This window comes from Pelodiscus sinensis, chromosome 32 (genome assembly GCF_049634645.1).
Source record: "Pelodiscus sinensis isolate JC-2024 chromosome 32, ASM4963464v1, whole genome shotgun sequence".
In the NCBI taxonomy this organism is placed as follows: Eukaryota; Metazoa; Chordata; order Testudines; family Trionychidae; genus Pelodiscus; species Pelodiscus sinensis.
In genome coordinates this window covers 4,331,775-4,348,057 of record NC_134742.1, presented here as the reverse complement: position 1 = coordinate 4,348,057, position 16,283 = coordinate 4,331,775, and the positions used below count along the sequence as shown (strand labels likewise).

General features: G+C 55.3%; 1 protein-coding gene across 2 annotated transcripts; it reads left to right on the top strand.

Annotated features, from left to right (window-relative positions):
• Window positions 1-301: 301 nt before the first annotated feature.
• Window positions 302-10,979, top strand: LOC142823283 (zinc finger protein RFP-like). 2 transcript variants are annotated; one of them, XM_075914141.1, is made up of 7 exons: window positions 302-758; window positions 2,647-2,742; window positions 4,235-4,465; window positions 4,767-4,789; window positions 5,544-5,659; window positions 8,764-8,802; window positions 9,812-10,979. In XM_075914141.1, exons 1-7 carry the CDS (start codon window positions 342-344, stop codon window positions 10,324-10,326), a joined length of 1,437 nt encoding a protein of 478 aa, XP_075770256.1. In that variant the 5' UTR covers window positions 302-341; the 3' UTR covers window positions 10,327-10,979. The 2 variants fall into 2 exon arrangements, with proteins under 2 accessions (XP_075770256.1, XP_075770257.1); XM_075914142.1 differs by lacking the exon at window positions 2,647-2,742.
• The last annotated feature ends 5,304 nt before the right edge of the window (window positions 10,980-16,283 follow it).

Genomic DNA, 16,283 nt, shown 5'->3' with positions numbered 1-16,283 from the left:
CATACAAATTCAACTTAAGAACAAACCTACAGCCCCTATCTTGTACGTAACCCGGGGACTGCCTGTATATCTTCCAGAATAGCTTCTTCCAAAATGAGCGTGCCCTATAGACGCACCCTGAGTGCCTAGTCCCAAGTTTGGGGCCTGGCAGATGTTTCGGAGGAGTTATGAACAGTCTGGACTCATCACGCTTCATTCAAAGACCCTGTACAATCTGAAAAAAGAAAGAACATAAGAACACACCCAGGAAGGCAACACCTAATGATAGAAAGCTCAACCCACCCATTTCTGAGCAGAAGGAAGTGAAACTAAACTCTCTGGTCTCCCCTGTACCAGAAGCCATGGCTGCTGTGAATCCAGTAAAGATGCTCCAAGATGAAGTGACCTGTTCCATTTGCCTGGATTATTTCAACGATCCAGTGTCTCTCGACTGTGATCACAGCTTCTGCCGAGCCTGCATCGCCCAGTGCTGTGGGGGACTCACCGCAGGCGTCTCCTGCCCCCAGTGCAGACGGACCTTTCCCCAGGGGAACCTCAGGCCGAACAGGCAGCTGAGGAGTATTGTGGAGGCAGCCAGAGCACTCAGGTTGCAGGCAGAGAGGGAACCAGCCCCAGAGAGACTGTGTGAGAAACACCAGGAGCCTCTCAAACTCTTCTGCAGAGAGGATGAAATCCCCATCTGTGTGGTGTGCGACAAATCCAAGAGGCACCAGGATCACACCGTGATTCCTGCCGAGGAAGCTGCTGAAGAATTCCAGGTAGGGAAATGCCAATTGCGATTCCTGCCCTCGTGGGACTTTTGGGGAGTACAGGAGAGCAGCACCCGCCCTGGGAATCTAGCTGATAGGATCAAGGGTGTGGGACTGCAGGAAGCAGGGACAGTCTGAGGGCCCCTTGTGGCATGGGGTAGCCCTGCCTCAGTGTCCCAAAAAAGACCCACAGTGGTATTTTTTTTTTGTTGGCTAGTAACAGCCCTGCTCTCCCAGCCAGGACTCTCAGGACTTTGAGACTGGAGTTTGCTCTTATCATCCTGAACAAGATCCAGGGTCTCCTCTGTCTGCTCCAGGGGCCTCCTCTCTCTGGCTTTCCATGGGCTTCTGTTTGACCTACCCCAGGCCAGGTTGTATCCCACAACCCCTCACTCTGCCCTTCATTGTCCCTTCCTGGGGAGGAGAACTGACTATGTTACTAGCAGGTCTGACAACTAATGTTCCTTCTAAAATTGTACATTTCTGTGTGTGGAATAAATTTTTTTGTGTGCACCAAGGCATGTGTGGCTGTGCACCACCCACATAAACACCTGCTGCCAGCTGTGGGTGACTGGGCGCTCTGCTAATCAGCTGGGCAGCACTGGAATCTCTCCTGGCTGGCTGCCCAAGCGCCCGGCTTACAGGGACCCTGCTAAGAGCTCCTTCCTTGAAAGGGCCAGCCAGCCTGTGCCCAGCCTCCTCCCCCCCCCCCCGCACCTCTCCTGAGCCCAGTTGTGCAGATTTCTCTTTGGGATTTATCTCTCTATACTCAGTGGGGGAACCTTGTGCCCACCACGTGTCCATGCTGACGTTAATGGCAATGGCAATAACTGGTAGTGAGTAGAATGCACTGGTGTCTATAGCACCGGCCTCCCCGGGTCCCAGGGAGCAATTGGGGCCCCGTGGGGCTGGGCATCCATTGGACAAGCCAGCCAGAGAGAGCTCCTAGCCCCAGCCACAGCCTTATGCACACAACCAGCAGCAGGTGGGTAAAGAAAGAACCAGCGGTGGGAACAGAGGAGGGGCACTGAGGGGTGTTTGCAAACACCTGCAATCGCCAGAGCTAGGTCATCACCAGTGGCTGCCAGGCCGGATTTCTACTCTGTACCTGCCTGGCTGTGTCCCTCCTCCCTACTCCTCCACCCCCCCCCCCATGCAACCCTGTCTTTCTGGAGGTCCCTGATGCTCATGGTGTCCCTCCTCTTCTCCAGCAACCTCCCCTGCGATCTCCCCCCACTCCCGCGCATGCAGCCTCTGAGTATGTGACCCCAGCTCCCTACTGTAACAAGGGCCGACAATTTCAAACACTCTGAAAACACTCCCAGGCTACGTCTACACTGGCCCTTTTTCCAAAAGGGGCATGTTAATTTCAGAGATCATAATAGGGAAATCTGCGGGGGATATTTAAATATCCCCCGCGGCATTTAAATAACAATTTAATTAAATTAAATAATAATTTTTAGAAAAGCCAGAAAAGAGCTACGTCTACACTGGCCCCGATCCTCCAGAAAAAGCGCCCTTTTCCGGAGGATCTTATTCCTACTTCAAAGTATTCCCCCGCGGATTTCCCTATTACGATCTCTGAAATTAACATGCCCCTTTCGGAAAAGGGGCCAATGTAGACGAGCCCCCACTGTCTGTTACTGTGACTCTGTGTCTCCGATCCCATAAACCTGCCGAGCCCTGCAGTCGTGAGTACAGTGTGTGGTTGTGCTGGACCAGCTCCCCCCGTCTTATCCTGAAACTAACAACAACAGAAACAAAATTAAAAACCTAAAAATCTTCGCTGGCAGGACATTAAAGAAATGGGTTGCACCAAAAATTATCTTTTTAAATTATTAGCAAATCTCACATTTGATGTTTTGCTTAGTCACATGAAATGTTTCTGCGTCTCCAGGAAAGGCTCCAGGCCCATCTGCAGACTCTGAGAGCCGAGAGAGAAAAGCTGCAGGGACTGAAAGTGAGCAGGGAGGAGACCAGCCAGGAGTACTTGGTAGGTGCCCGGTGTTATTACCCTGCCATTGTAACGAGCCAGGGGCAGCTAATCCTGAATCAGACACTGAGGAGCGGCCAGGACAATCTAGGGACTGGATTATGGTTTCTCGTGATCAGCCAGGGAATGAGCACCCAGAAATCACAATTCATTGTTTTAGCAGAATCCCTCCTTAGGGTTGGGCCCTAAACCAGCCGCTTCCACCCTCTGTGCATTTGTGGACCCCTTTAGAAATGTCAACGGGAGGTTCTTTGACCCCTTTGAAAATCGACTCTGTGTGAACAGCTGAACTCTGTCCAGTTGTTTTTCAGTCTAAGTCTTTTGCTGCGATGGTCCATTGCCCCCGGGGCACAAAAACCACAGGGTAGAAACCACTGCCACATACTCTGTAAACAGAAGCTTCCAGGGTAGCCAAGTTAGTCTGTAACAGGGTAAACTTAAAACACAACATGTAGTCTGGTAGCACTTTATAGGCTAACAAAGCATGTAGGTGGTATCATGAGCTTCCCACCTGTCTCTGTGAACATGGCTGTGAATAGAGCAGAGCAAATGCCTGCAGGGCCGGCCCACAACATTTTGGCACCTGAGGCGGGCAGCTCAAACCATGCCCCCATGCCCTCTCGCTTGGGCCGAAACTTTGAAAGTTCTCAATTCTGCCTTCTTCCTGTTCTACTCCTCCCATGGGACTGCTCTCCTGTCTACATATGCACCAGCAGCAGACACAATTTTCTACACTCTCGATCCTAGCGGTGCCCCCCACAAACACACACAGTCTGGCACCTGAGGCGACCTCCTCAGTTTGCCTCATGGTAAGGCCAGCACTGAACGCCTGACCTTTTTCACTGGCAGGACATTAAAAAAATAGGTGGAACGAAAAATTATTTTACAAATGATTAGCCAATCACATATTTGATTTTTTGCTGAGTCAAATGAAATTTTGGGGGAAAAAATAAAAATGTTTTGTTTCAACTTGACCCTTTCCTGAAAAATACTGTTATAAAACACAAGAATAGTTTCAAAAACAAGTCAGACTTTACAAATCTAGAAAAATTAAGCCAATATTTGGATTTGCCATGTATTTCTTTCTGCAGCACAACAACCGGTGACATCGCCAGTAATTCATGAAATGTGCCTTTGGTGACAAATCTGCATCTTCCCAGGAAAAAAAATGTAACGCAGAAAATATCACCAAGGGCTAGTGCTGAGTCCTGCTCCCTGCTGCTTTGGCTCGGTGTCATGGAGGCCATGAGCCACTCACGATCCAGAGCACGTCGGACACAAAAACGTCCTTTATGAGATTCTGGGGCCAAACAGGAAGACGTGAGAAAATTCTCTCTCTAGTAATCACAGGAGACTGTTCACTGTCCAGTGACTTAGAATTTGCAAAGAGATTCTGCCCTGCACACTCAGTGCTCTGTGAATGGCCCCAGGCTCCATCCATGTCCCTGTATCAGTGGTGCTGATGTTCTTCCTTTGGTTCTTTTTCTTCCAGAAAAGGACACGAGTCGAGCAGCAGAGGATTGTGGCCGAGTTTCAGCGCCTGCGGCAGTTCCTGCAGGAACACGAGCGACTTCTGCTGGCCCAGCTGGAGAAGCTGCACGAGATGATCGTGAAGGCAGGGACCGACACTGTCACCAAACTCTCGGAGCAGATTTCCCGTCTCAGCGAGCGGATCCGGGAGCTGGAGGGGAAGTGTCAGAAGCCAGCGAGTGAATTCCTGCAGGTGAGGCTGAGGGGGAAATTCCCCGGATCCCACCACAGAGACAGGACAGCCCCTAACAGGTGGGCACAGGAGTCAGAGGTCACAGGGCAGCTCCGTGTGCACCCTCCTGGCATGGGAATTGTTGTTTTGTGCAGACCCACAGGCACAGAGAGGCTAGAGATGGCAAAGCCCCATTCACTCAGGGATCCATGGCCCTGGGGCCAGGAAAAGTCTAGTTTCCCCTCACTCACAAAATCCCTCCCTTGGAATTCACAGTGTGTGTCAGGTGGGACTGAAACTCTCTCTCTCTCCCTCTCCCCAGGACGTCAGAAGCACCTTGAGCAGGTCAGTGGCTCTCACACCTCACAGTGCTGGGGAAACACTGGGCAGTGAAGTTTTCGCTGCCTCTCCCCAGGGCTCCACAGCAGGAAGGTCACATTTGGGATTCAAATCTGACTCATTTAACCCTGAGGCCCTCGCCCTTTTAGAGGCGACTCTGCAGTTACCCAGGGAAAGGCGCAGAATGGCCTGTGGTATATTCTACCATGTCACCTCCCTGGGGACGGGCTGTCCAAGGACTGAGGGGTGGGACGTGGGCCTGTCCCTGCTGGGCGCTGGGCACCATTCAGCCCAGGGCAGCAGGGATCCAGGGTCTTTCCCGCCCGAGGGCTGTTTGGAGACCTGTGTGGAATGAGTGGGGGAGGGGGGAGCTTCTGTCTCAATCTAGCTCCTAGTGGGCAAATTCCTCCAGCCCTTCCTCTGGGAACCTCCAATCCCTCAGCGCCTGGAGGCCCAGGGGTGAGTTGGCCGCGGAGATTCAAATACCCCCAAACCAGAGCTTAAGGACTGAGTCACTCACGGCTGGATCACAGCGGTTCCCAACCTGTGGGCCACAGACCCCTGGTGGTCCCGACGGTCCTGCAGGGGGCCTGTGGAAAGTTTAAACGTAAGGACTAGGCCTGATACTTCTTTCGCTTTCTCTTCCTTTTCTTTTTTTCTGCCCCAGGGAAGGGGAGTTCGTGAAATTTTCATAGGGGGAAAAGGGGTCCAAAGGCTGGGAACCACGGCAGTGTCACCATGGGACATTGTTTCTCTCCAGGTGTGAGATGGGGCAGGCCCAGGAGCCAGATGAGATGGCCCCTGAACTGGTAAAGCGAGTCCGTGGTTTCTCCCAGAAAGTTATTGTGCTGTCGGAGAGTCTGAGAGAGTTCAAAGGTACCTTGGGGGACCAGGGAAGGAGAATGGTGCTGGTCAGTTGGTTCATAATTAGAGGATGCTTCTATGTAATTGGAGGGTGAATGGCACAGACTTGGGTTCCAAGACACTCAGGTTGATTAATTCAAACCCTTATTTGTTCAGAAGCAGCCTTTGCTATTACAATGACTGTGAGAGTGGGAAACAAGAGGGAGAGAAAGAAACATGCCCAGATCCCTTCTCCTGGGGCATAGAGGGGCATGAATAATGTCTCCTGTGATGCTAGGACCATCTCTTACGGTATCTGACCTGTAACGCACAGGCACATTATACCCGGATTAATCCTGTTCCAATCACTTTTGTGTTAGGAACAGTCAGGGGCTTGTATAATTCACACACTGCACACACAGGAACTTCTAATGGTTAGGGCTTGGGCTGTCCAAGCAATGTTTGAGTTACTCTTTTCTGATTCATTACTGCTCAGCACAGGCTGATGTGCACGGGTCACTTCTCCGCAGGGGGTTCTGGACATCGCTCCCTGGCCTGGGCAGGTCACATTTGGTGTCTGTCTGTAAACACCTTGGGTACGTCTAAACTACAGGCTCCGTCGACGGAGCCATGTAGATTTGTTTTTTTGGCAAAGGCAAATGAAGCTGTGATTTAAATGATCACCGCTTCCTTTAAATTTACATGGCTGCCGCGCTGAGCTGACAAACAGCTGATCAGCTGTTTGTCGGCTCAGCACGCTAGTCTGGACGCTCCCCTGCCGACATCAAAGCTCTTTGTTGGCAGCCCCGGTAAACCTCATCCCACGAGGAATAATGGGGCTGCCGACAAAGGGCTTTGATGTCAGCAGGGGAGCGTCCAGACTAGCGCTGAGCGGACAAACAGCTGATCAGCTGTTTGTCGGCTCAGCGCGGCAGCCATGTAAATGTAAATGAAGCCGCGATCATTTAAATCACGGCTTCATTTGCCTTTGCCTACAACCCTAATCTACATGGCTCCATCGATGGAGCCATGTAGTCTAGACACAGCCCTTGCATGGGCAACACATCTGTGTCCTGCAGAACAACTCAGGAATGCGGCACTTTAAGAGGAAGGTCATTGTGGGAAACATTTCCCCTAGCAAGCACAGGGCTCATCAGGCCCAAGCGGAGCCAATCAGCATCAGTCAGAGGTGGTGGTGGAGGGGGGGGACAATAATTTTTGGTGGGGGCCACTCCAAGATTTTGGAAGGTGGCCAAAGGCTGCACTTTGCTGCGGCGGGGGTGCAGAATTTAGGGTGGAGGCTGCGTGCAGAAGGGTGCACAGAGTAAGGGACTGTAGTGCAGGAGATGGAGTGGGGTCTGAAAGGGAGTTTGGGGTGGTGACCTTGGTCAGAGGATTGGGGTGCAAGATCAGGGAGGGGATGTCGGTGCAGGAGAATGTTCTGGCCTGGGGAAGGGATGTCGGAGCGGGGTACAGAGTCTGGGAGGGAACTGTCACCTGGGGAAGGGGGTACAGAGAGCTTGGAGGGTGACCTAGGGAATTGAGTTGGGACGCAGGAGGGGTTGGGGTGCCAGAGGCAGGCTCTGGCTGGGAGGCACTTACCTAAGTAGCTCCCAGCCAGCAGCCCTGCAGCATCCCCCAAGGCAGGCTGGGCTCCCTGCCTGCTGCAGCCCCATATCACATTAAACTGCAGGCTGCTCCCTCCATGTGGCTCTCAGCTCTGGGAGGGGGAAGAGGCTTGTGCTGCCCCTATCCCCAGGTCAAACTCTCAGTTTCTATTGGCCGGTTGTTTCCAGCCAATCGGAGCTGAGGATTGGGCTGGGGGTGGGAAGATCACATGAAGCCTCCCCCTCCCTGCAGAGCCCAGAGCCACAGGAACCAAGCTTTAAACCACGGCAGCTGCGTGTGCCTGAGGCTCCCAGCAGGGGGGTCCACGGGCTGGATTCCGTGGCTTGGTGGCACTGGCCCGTATTTTGCCCAGCCCTGGTGTAAATACCCACGTTCAGTCTCCAAACATGGACAGAGCAACGACCCTGGTCCCAGTTCTCAGCACTTCCCACTAGCCAAGCCGAGGGAGAGGAGAAGGCGCCGGGCCCGGCCTGAGGGCGTCTCCCATCAACTCCCGACTCACGAATGGTCACAACCTTCAGGCCACATTCAGCAAAATCCCTTCGCTTGGGCCCCTGCATCTCTCCCAGCCAGAGGGCTGCAGGGCGGGTGCCCCAGGGCGGTGCAGCCCCCCAGCCGCAGGCCCCTCAATAAATGGCCGTTTGGTAGAGCCGGGTCCAGCCCCTCCCTGAGCTCTGGTCCGGTCTGGGCCAAGGGGCTGCAGGGAAGGAGAAAGCCCCTCCCCCATGGTGAGGGGTCCCTCCAGCACAGGGGCCCCTTGTGCCTCCCAGCAGCTGCAGGCCCAAGGAGTGTCCCTGAGAGGGCTGGGGGGGAGTAGGGATGGAGAGGGCAGAGGGAAGAGGTGGGGAGAGGGAGAGAGGCAAGTCCCTGAGAGGGCTGGGGAGGGGCAGGGATGGGAGGGAGGGCGGAAGAGGCGGGGGGAGGGACAGAGGGATGTGGGCCATGTAACACTGGGCCTCTGGCTCGCTGCTCCCTGGACCAGGCACCCGGGGCCATTGTAACCGTGATGAGACTCCGTGTGAGCCAGAGCCAAGCCCAGCCCCAGCTGTTGAAGCCACTGATCACCGGGTCACAAGTAGCCTCCCTGCCCTGCTCTGCTGGCACTGGGTGAATGTGACCCATGGAGCCCACCTCCCCTGCCTCAGTTTCCCCTGGGATAAGGTGATTTTCTCCTTATTCTGATTGTTGCCTCTGGAGGCCCCGTCGTGCTGCTCTGTGTGGAGACGCTGAGCAAACAGCCCCGCAGCTCCCGGCGAGAGCCAGGAGTTCACACACAACCCCTCACCTCCCACAAGCATCAGGGGACCAAAGGGCCGAAAGCGGCTTTGATGCCAGGAAGCGGCTTTGAAGCCAGGAAGCGGCTTTGATGCCTGCAAGCGTTCTCTGCAGGACCTGGGCCTAGGGAACAACAAAAGGCTGGAAGTGAACGAGGCCTGAGTGTGTCTGTCACATGACAACCCGGCTCTGTGCTCCCCGTGCAAACCTGAATCTCCCTCTCTCCTCCCCAGACACTCTGCCGGATGCACTGGAGGAGCCCCTAACACCAGGTAAACGCCCTGAAAACCTCATGTGGGACCTGGCGCAGTGCGGTGCCCCGGGACAGGCAGGCACTGGGCAGGCCACTTAGCACCATGGGCCAGGAGCCAGCCATGGAAACGACTTCACAAACAGCCCCTCCCCCAGCCCAGGGGCCATCTCCTGCCCCATAACTCCTCCTCCTGAGCCCCCGCCCCCAAGCCCACAGCCCCAGCCCAGAGCCCAACACCGTACCCAGAGCCTGTCATCTCCAAGGCTAACCCACAGCCTTTCGCCATTGCTGCACCCCAACTCCCTGCCTCAGCTTGTACCCCCTCTGGTATCCAAAACCCTCACCTCAGCCCTCCCCACCTGGAGCCCCTCACACACCCGAAATTTCACTTGGCCTTGGGCTCCCCTTGCTCCCTTCCCCCGCAGTGACTGACGGGCTGTGCCCAGCATGGACTCTGGGGCACTCGGGGATGTTGCTCTTTCTCCTGCCCCCTGCAGAGGACCCAGGAGTCCATGGGAGGGTCCCTGCTCTGCCGGGGGAAGGGATGGATCAGGCCCCAGAGCACCAGGGCCCGGGGCACAGACAGGGGCAGCCCTGGGCCCTTTGCAGGCAGCTGGGGAGCTGCTGAGAGCAGAGCTCTGGTCCTGTTCCCCTTTTCCTCTCCCCCCGCGTGAGCTCAGCTTCTCTCTCCATCCGCCCAGCCCCCGCTGGGACCCCCTCAGCTCCCTGGGGCCCCTCTTCCTTCTGTCACCCCTGAGTCAGCCTCCTGCCAACCATCACTGGTACAGAGACACCCCTGTTCCTGCGCATGGTGCGTGGACTCTGTCACGGCCCCTCCCTGCCTGGGGAGTGAGCTGCCCCTTGGGCTTAGCTGAGACCTCAGGGCTGCTCCCCACTCAGAGCCGGGTGCCCCTGGAGGAAGGAGAGTCCCTGAGTCACTGCCCAGCTGGGGCAGATTCTGTCCCTGACGCCATCGACCCCCCCAGGGCCGAGCTCTGCCCCTCACGCTCTGATTCTCTCCCCCCCAGCCAATGTGACTCTGGATCCAGACACGGCGCATCCCAACCTCGTCCTGTCGGAGGATGGGAAACGTGTGAGATGGGGACACACTTGGCAGCCACTGCCCGACACCCCGGAGAAATTTGTCTCTGTGCCCTGTGTGCTGGGCTGTGAGAGCTTCACCTTAGGGAGACATTACTGGGAGGTGGAGGTGGGGAATGGGCCATTCTGGGCTGTGGGGGTGGCCAGAGAGTCAGTGAGCAGGAAGGGATGGATCAGCCTGAGTCCTAAGGACGGGATCTGGGCTGTGGGGCGGTGGGGGGACCAGTTCCAGGCTCTCACTGACCCTCACACCGCCCTGCACCTGTGCCCCCCCAGCAGAATCCGGGTTTGCCTGGACTGTGACTGGGGCCAGGTGACATTTATCGATGCTGGAACCGAGGCCCCGATCTTCACTTTCCCGCCGGGCTCCCTCCCTGGGGAGAGAATCCGACCCTGGATCTGGGTGGGGGACACAGACACCGAGCTCCGACTGTCTCCCTGACATCAGCTCCGCTAACCTCACCCCCCCAATCTCTGTGACCCTGGAGGACACCCCTGTACCCAGCCCCTGGCTCCTCATATCTCTGACCCCAGAATCTTCTCCCTCGCAGATCCAGAGGAGCGAAGTAGAAGGAACCTTCTGCACCCACAGGAAGCAGCCAAATCCTGAAGGGTAGTGGTGGGGGCTGGGCAGGGGCAGAACTAACAGCGGGGCTAGGGACAGGCGGAGGTGGGGGTGACAGGACACAGAATTAACCAATCAGGGCTGGGGAGAAGCTGGAGGCTCTGCAGCAGCAGGAGGCGATTTCCAGAGATCTGGGTCCATTGGCACAGCCAGAGAGGAAGGGATAAAATCAGGACAAACGATGGGACCAAATTAGAGGCCCTTCCCCTGCCCCAATCTTGGGGTCCCTGGGCACATTCTTGGGGGGAGGCTCTCTAGGCCCTGCCTGAGTTGTGAAACCCCCTGTACCATGAGCTGACCCTTCAAAAAAGTCCCCCGTGCTGAGACCCCCCCGTCTCCCAGAGCTCCACGCCAAGCTGATCTCTCTTTGCACAAATCCCACCGCGCACTGCTCTGTGAATTCACCAGACAAAGCACAAGAGAGTTCAGATCAATGACCAGTCTGACAGCTCTGCCTCTCACTAGACCCCCACCTGCCTCGGGGACTCTGGGGGTCAGCTGGGATCAGGAAAACAGCTGGCCCCCAGCTCCTGAAACTGCTGCCTGCTGGGAACTTTCCTCTCCACTGTAGACCTAGAGACAAGGAACATGCTGTAGACTGGGGATGGGGTATTGCAACGCTGAACATCACTGGCTGAAATTGTAGCTGCTCAGAAAATCCCTGGCATGACACTGTGAGCCCCCTAAGCCTGAGTTACGGGGGAGATGTAAGTGTCTGGGAATGGGACAAGCCAGGCAGGGAGCTGTCTGTGAGTAGCTAGTGAGAGGTGCTCACAAGAGAACATAAGAACATCAGAGTGTCTGGGACAGACCAAAGACTCATTTTGCCCAGTGTCCTGTCTGCCCGCAGTGGCCAATACCAGGTGCCCCAGAGGTAGTGAACAGAAGAAGGAATCATAAAGTGATCCCTCTCCTGTCTCCCATTCCCAGCCTCTGATAAACAGAGGCCAGGGACCCCTCCGTGCCCAGCCCCTGTGTAACTTGTGTGTCGGAAACTGTGTGGGAATCATTCGCTTTAATAAAATGTTTCCATCTGTTCCTGTCCGGTTGCTCTCTGGTGTGTTCTCCCCGTCTGTGAAATGGATTGTTGTCACAAAGCGGTGGGGCTTTGTTGTCTCTATCGCCGTGTTTCTTAAACCGTGTTCTGTGGTGCCGCGAGGCAGTTGGAGGTGTGCCACGGAGAACAACAGAATTCAAAATGGCCACCCTTAAAGGTTCCTCAGTGTTCCTCAAAACCAAAAACATAGTTTGATGTTCCTCAGTGTTAAAAAGTTGAAGAAACACGGCTCTGTTGGGTATTTTTTTGTAGGGGAGGGGTGTTTGCCTTTCAGATTATTCTATTGAACAAAAGCAGGACTCAGATTCTCTGTGAACTCATGACTGGATTCAGGTACCCGGGACACCTGAGCTGCTAAGTATGTGTCAATGCAGACATACTTGGGGTGCTGCAGGGTGGGGGCTCTTTAATGACATAAGAACATAAGAGTGGCCATATAGAGTCTGACCAAAGGTCCATGCAGCCCAGTGTCCTGTCTGCTGACAGTGGCCAATGCCAGGTGCCCCAGAAGGAGTGAACAGAACAAGGAATCATTAAAGGATCCCTCCCCTGTTGCCCATTCCCACCCCTGGCAAACAGAGTCCCTACCCATCCCTACCCATCCTGGCTAATAAGTACTGAAGGACCTAACCTCCATGAATTTATCCAGCTCTTTCTTGAACCGTGTTAGGGTGCATCTTCACGGCAGGGCTTAACTCAAAATAAGTGAGGTACATGAACTGCATATCTCATTTTGAAACAGAGATTTCGCCCTACAACTTCCCTTATTCCTCATACAATGAAAGTTACAGGAGTCAGAGTAAGAAGTCCTCCAGCTTGACAGTATTTTGAAACAATTTTGAAATAACTACCTGCTGTGTAGAATTGGACTAAGTTATTTCAAAATAAAGTTGCAGTAAAGACATACCCTTAAATTCCTGGTCTTCACAATATCCTCTGGCAAGGAGTTCCACAGGTTGACTGTGCACTGTGTCAAGAAAAACTTCCTTTTGTTTGTCTTAAACCTGCTACATATTAATTTAATTTGGTGACTAATAGTTCTTAGGTTATGGGAACTAGTAAACAACTTCTCCTTATTCATTTTTTCCACACCTGTCATGATTTTATAGACCTCTATCATATCCCCCGTTACTCTCCTCTTTTCCAGGTTGAAAGTCCCAGTCTTTTTGCTTTCTCTTTATATGGGACCTCTTCCAAACCACGAATCATTTTGGTTGCCCTTTTCTGAACCAGATCAGGGACATTTACTTCCCCTTCCTCCCCCCATATTCATTCTGGGGTATCACACCCATCCCTTTGCATTTGATGAGAAACTGACACATTCCAGATATGTCCCATTGTCCTGGCACAACCAAACTCTGATCTTGAATCAGAGGAAGGCACATGCCATATTTGAGTGGGTCTGGGTCTTACCATTTAGGATGAGTTCTTGAACAAACAGACTCACACACAAACAGATGAACGGACAGACAGACATGCAAACTCTCTAAAATATATAGTGGATTTCTGTTTTATAAAGTAAGTTACAAACATCTGCAAATCCAGTAGTAGGGGGAGCATCTTTCTCTGTTGCCCCTGTTACTTAATGACTCCCCTCAAGGCACGGAATCATTTTGCCTCTGACATGTTGGAAGAAAAGGAATGAGTGATAAGAACACAAGAATATTTCTCCCAAGACAGTAAGCTTCTATTCAACACCCCACATGGCCCCCTTTTATACCATTTTTGGGGCCAACACCCCCACCTATGGGTGCGACTGTGATCTGGTTGCTCCCCTCAAAATCCAGTAACGTGATAGCCCCGTATACCCTGTACCACCAGGTCTGGTGGAGGGGGGAGGGTGGGGCTCTGTCTGTGGGGCACAGACTGACAGTTAGTCAGGGATGTGGGTTAGGAGGTGAAAAGGGGGCTCAATGTGTGGGGCAGAGACTGGAAGTCACGGAAATGGGATAGGTGCTGGAACGATGGGCTCCCTAGGGCACAGACTGGCAGATAGTCAGGGATGTGGGGCAGAGGCAGGCAGGTAGTCAGGGATGTGGGGGAGGGGCTGGCATGGGGGGGCTCTGTGTGTGGGGCACAGACTGGCAGTCTGGGATATAGGGCAGAGATTAGCACAGACTGGCAATTTTTCAGGTACATGGGGGTTTGGTGACTGATAATAGGAGACTAGCTGGTCTCATGGGGGTGTTTGGGTGGGGAAGTTTCTAGGCTGTGGGAGACGGGGGGTGGGGTTTGGACGGGGGGCACAGGCAGTGCTGGGCTGTGTGTGCACTGATGACACAGGATGCAGAGTTAACGGGTAGAAAATCTTCACCCCTGGCCTGTGTTTCAGGGGCAGCTGGACCAGCCGATGTGGTTTCTGGTGCTTCCTTTGAGCATCCCCCCGGGAGCAGGTCGGGGCTGTTGTGTTCACTAGTCTGATGATGATGATGGAGGAAATGTTGCTGTTCAGCTGAGTGTGAGCAAAAGCAACACACACGCCCAGGAGAAACCACGTCCTAGTTCCAGTGCCCAGTGCACCCCCCACATCCCTCTTCTAGCCTCTAGGCTTGGTGCGACTGGGAACCTCTCCTGGGACCCCCCTCTCTGCCCCGGTGCAGAGTCCTAGAATCACTGGGCTGGAGGGGCCCTGAGGAGTCAGCTCGTCCTGTTCCTGCTCAGAGCAGGGCCCAGCCCAACTCACTCATCCCAGCCAGGCCTGTGTCAGGTCTTGCCTTAAAATCCTCTCAGGACAGAGATTCCCCCCCCTCCCCAGGCCTCCCGCTCCAGCGTTTCACCAGCCTCAGTGAAATCGTTTCCCCTAATACCCACCCCAGAGCTCCCCAGCTGCAACTCGAGACAGTCGCTCCTTGGGATACCCTCTCTGGCCATGGACAGACCCTCTTAGGCCTCTGCCTGGCCTGCATCCTCTGCCTCACACACCCCCAGCACAACCGGCTGTGAGCCCCAGGCCGGACCTTCCTCCTCAGCCCTCGCTCTGGTCACACAACAAATGGCCTGGGAGCACTTTACAGACCAATAAAACATGCAGGTGGGATCATGAGCTTTGGTGGGCTCAGCCCCCTGCTTCAGATGACCGGGGGCTGGGGGGGCATCAACCCTGCCCTGCGAATCAGCCCCCCAGTCCTGCTGGGCCTGCCCCCCGAGGGAGCGGAGTAGAAAAGCCTCTGGAGCCGCTCAGGCCGGGCCGACTGCAGGAGGAGGAGGATGCGCAGGGAGCTCCGGGCCCAGGGGAGCCGAGGGGGCAGGAGCCTCCAGCAGCAGCCGTGGCCAGGGAGGCCCTCGGACGGGCCGTGCCCACAGGCCGCGTGAGGGGAGAGACGCCAGGGCTGCTAGGAAGGGGCCCAGGGCGGGGATTGTTCCTGGGGGCTCAGCGTGTGGCGGTCGGAGTCCCTGCTCCTCGGCCAGCAGGGCCCAGGGCTTGGGCCCAGGGACACGGGGGCTCAGGCGACGGGGCGGGAATGGGAGCGTTTGTGCTGCCAGCTCCCATCGGCGGCCCTTGGACTGACATGGGTGGGAGGAATTGGACCGGCTGCCCCGCGCTCCGCAGAGGGAAACGGGGGCTCCCCAGTGCTGAGCTGCTCCAGACAATTCTTTCCCCGCCGTGTGGCTGGGGGCTCCGGCCAGAACACGCCTGCTCCGACTGACCCCGTGTTGGGGTGGGAAGGGCTTGTCAAGGGGTCAGATGGGCAGAGCCTGTGGGGGTTGGGTGGATGCGGCTGCCTCCCTCAGCAGAGACCAAGTCGTGCAATGGGGGATTCTCCATCCCTTGCCATCACTGAGCCGTGACGTGAGGGCGTCAGTAACAGCCAGGGCAAGTGGGGCTGGAGGGCAAGTGGGGCTGGGGCCGGAGGGGTGGGGGAGGTTTTGAGGCATGCAAGGTGCAGGGGGTCAGACCAGATGCTCATGATGGTTCCTTTGGCCGTTCAAGTCTGAGCCCATGAGACCGGCCTTTGGGCTGCTCTGGGACTCCTGACCCCAGCTATGACCCACAGCCCCTGCTCTGACTGCTAGGCATGACTGCTCCAGCCAGGAGTCTGGGAGGGCTTTGCCTGGGGAGGGGGCTGTGCCTGTGTGCTGCATCCCAGTGAGGGGCTCTGCTGGCACCGCTCTGTCCCCACAGGCCCTGGGGTGTAGCCGCCCCCTCGGCTGTCATGGGAAAAGTGTTTCAAATCCTTCGGTTTGCAGGGAATGGCTGAGACCCACCCGCGCGTGCGCTTAAGGCCCAGAAATCAAAGCTCATACAATCCACTATTGGTTGATTTCTCTTCAATCTCTTTATTTTAAACCAGTCTCACAATTTTTTTACTTGGCTCCTGCTGTTGCTACCCCTGAGGTGGGTGGAGATTTTGGCGTTGAAGGAGCATCTCTCGGACACCACGAATCACTTCTCCTCTTCCCGGCAATGCAGGAGAAGGCAGCAGGGACTCCAGAGTCAGCGGGAGGCTGGATACATCTGGGCTGGCCCCAGTGGCCGGCAGACACAGAGTTTTGGGCCTGGCTGAGCAGCAGGTTTCTTTTCACACCCGTCTGTTCCCAGGAGTCTCTGACCACTCCCTGCCGTGGGTGCTGCCGTGTGAGCCTTGCCCTGGCCCTGGGCGTTCCTGGCCAGTCCCTCCCTTTGCTCCTCCACTCTCCATCCAGGCAGATCTCTGAGTTGGGGAAACCTCCCCTGAGAACCTGCCGCCTCCTCCGTGGAAGTGGTGGGAAAGGGGCT

What these genes read in the sequence shown, in the direction of transcription:
- LOC142823283 (XM_075914141.1), top strand. Translation starts at nt 342, where the DNA reads ATGGCTGCTGTGAATCCAGTAAAGATGCTCCAAGATGAAGTGACCTGT. An exon ending in CAGCGAGTGAATTCCTGCAG is followed by an intron (nt 4,466 to 4,766) that starts GTGAGGCTGAGG and finishes CCCTCTCCCCAG; the next exon opens with GACGTCAGAAGCACCTTGAG. An exon ending in GGAGGAGCCCCTAACACCAG is followed by an intron (nt 8,803 to 9,811) that starts GTAAACGCCCTG and finishes TCTCCCCCCCAG; the next exon opens with CCAATGTGACTCTGGATCCA.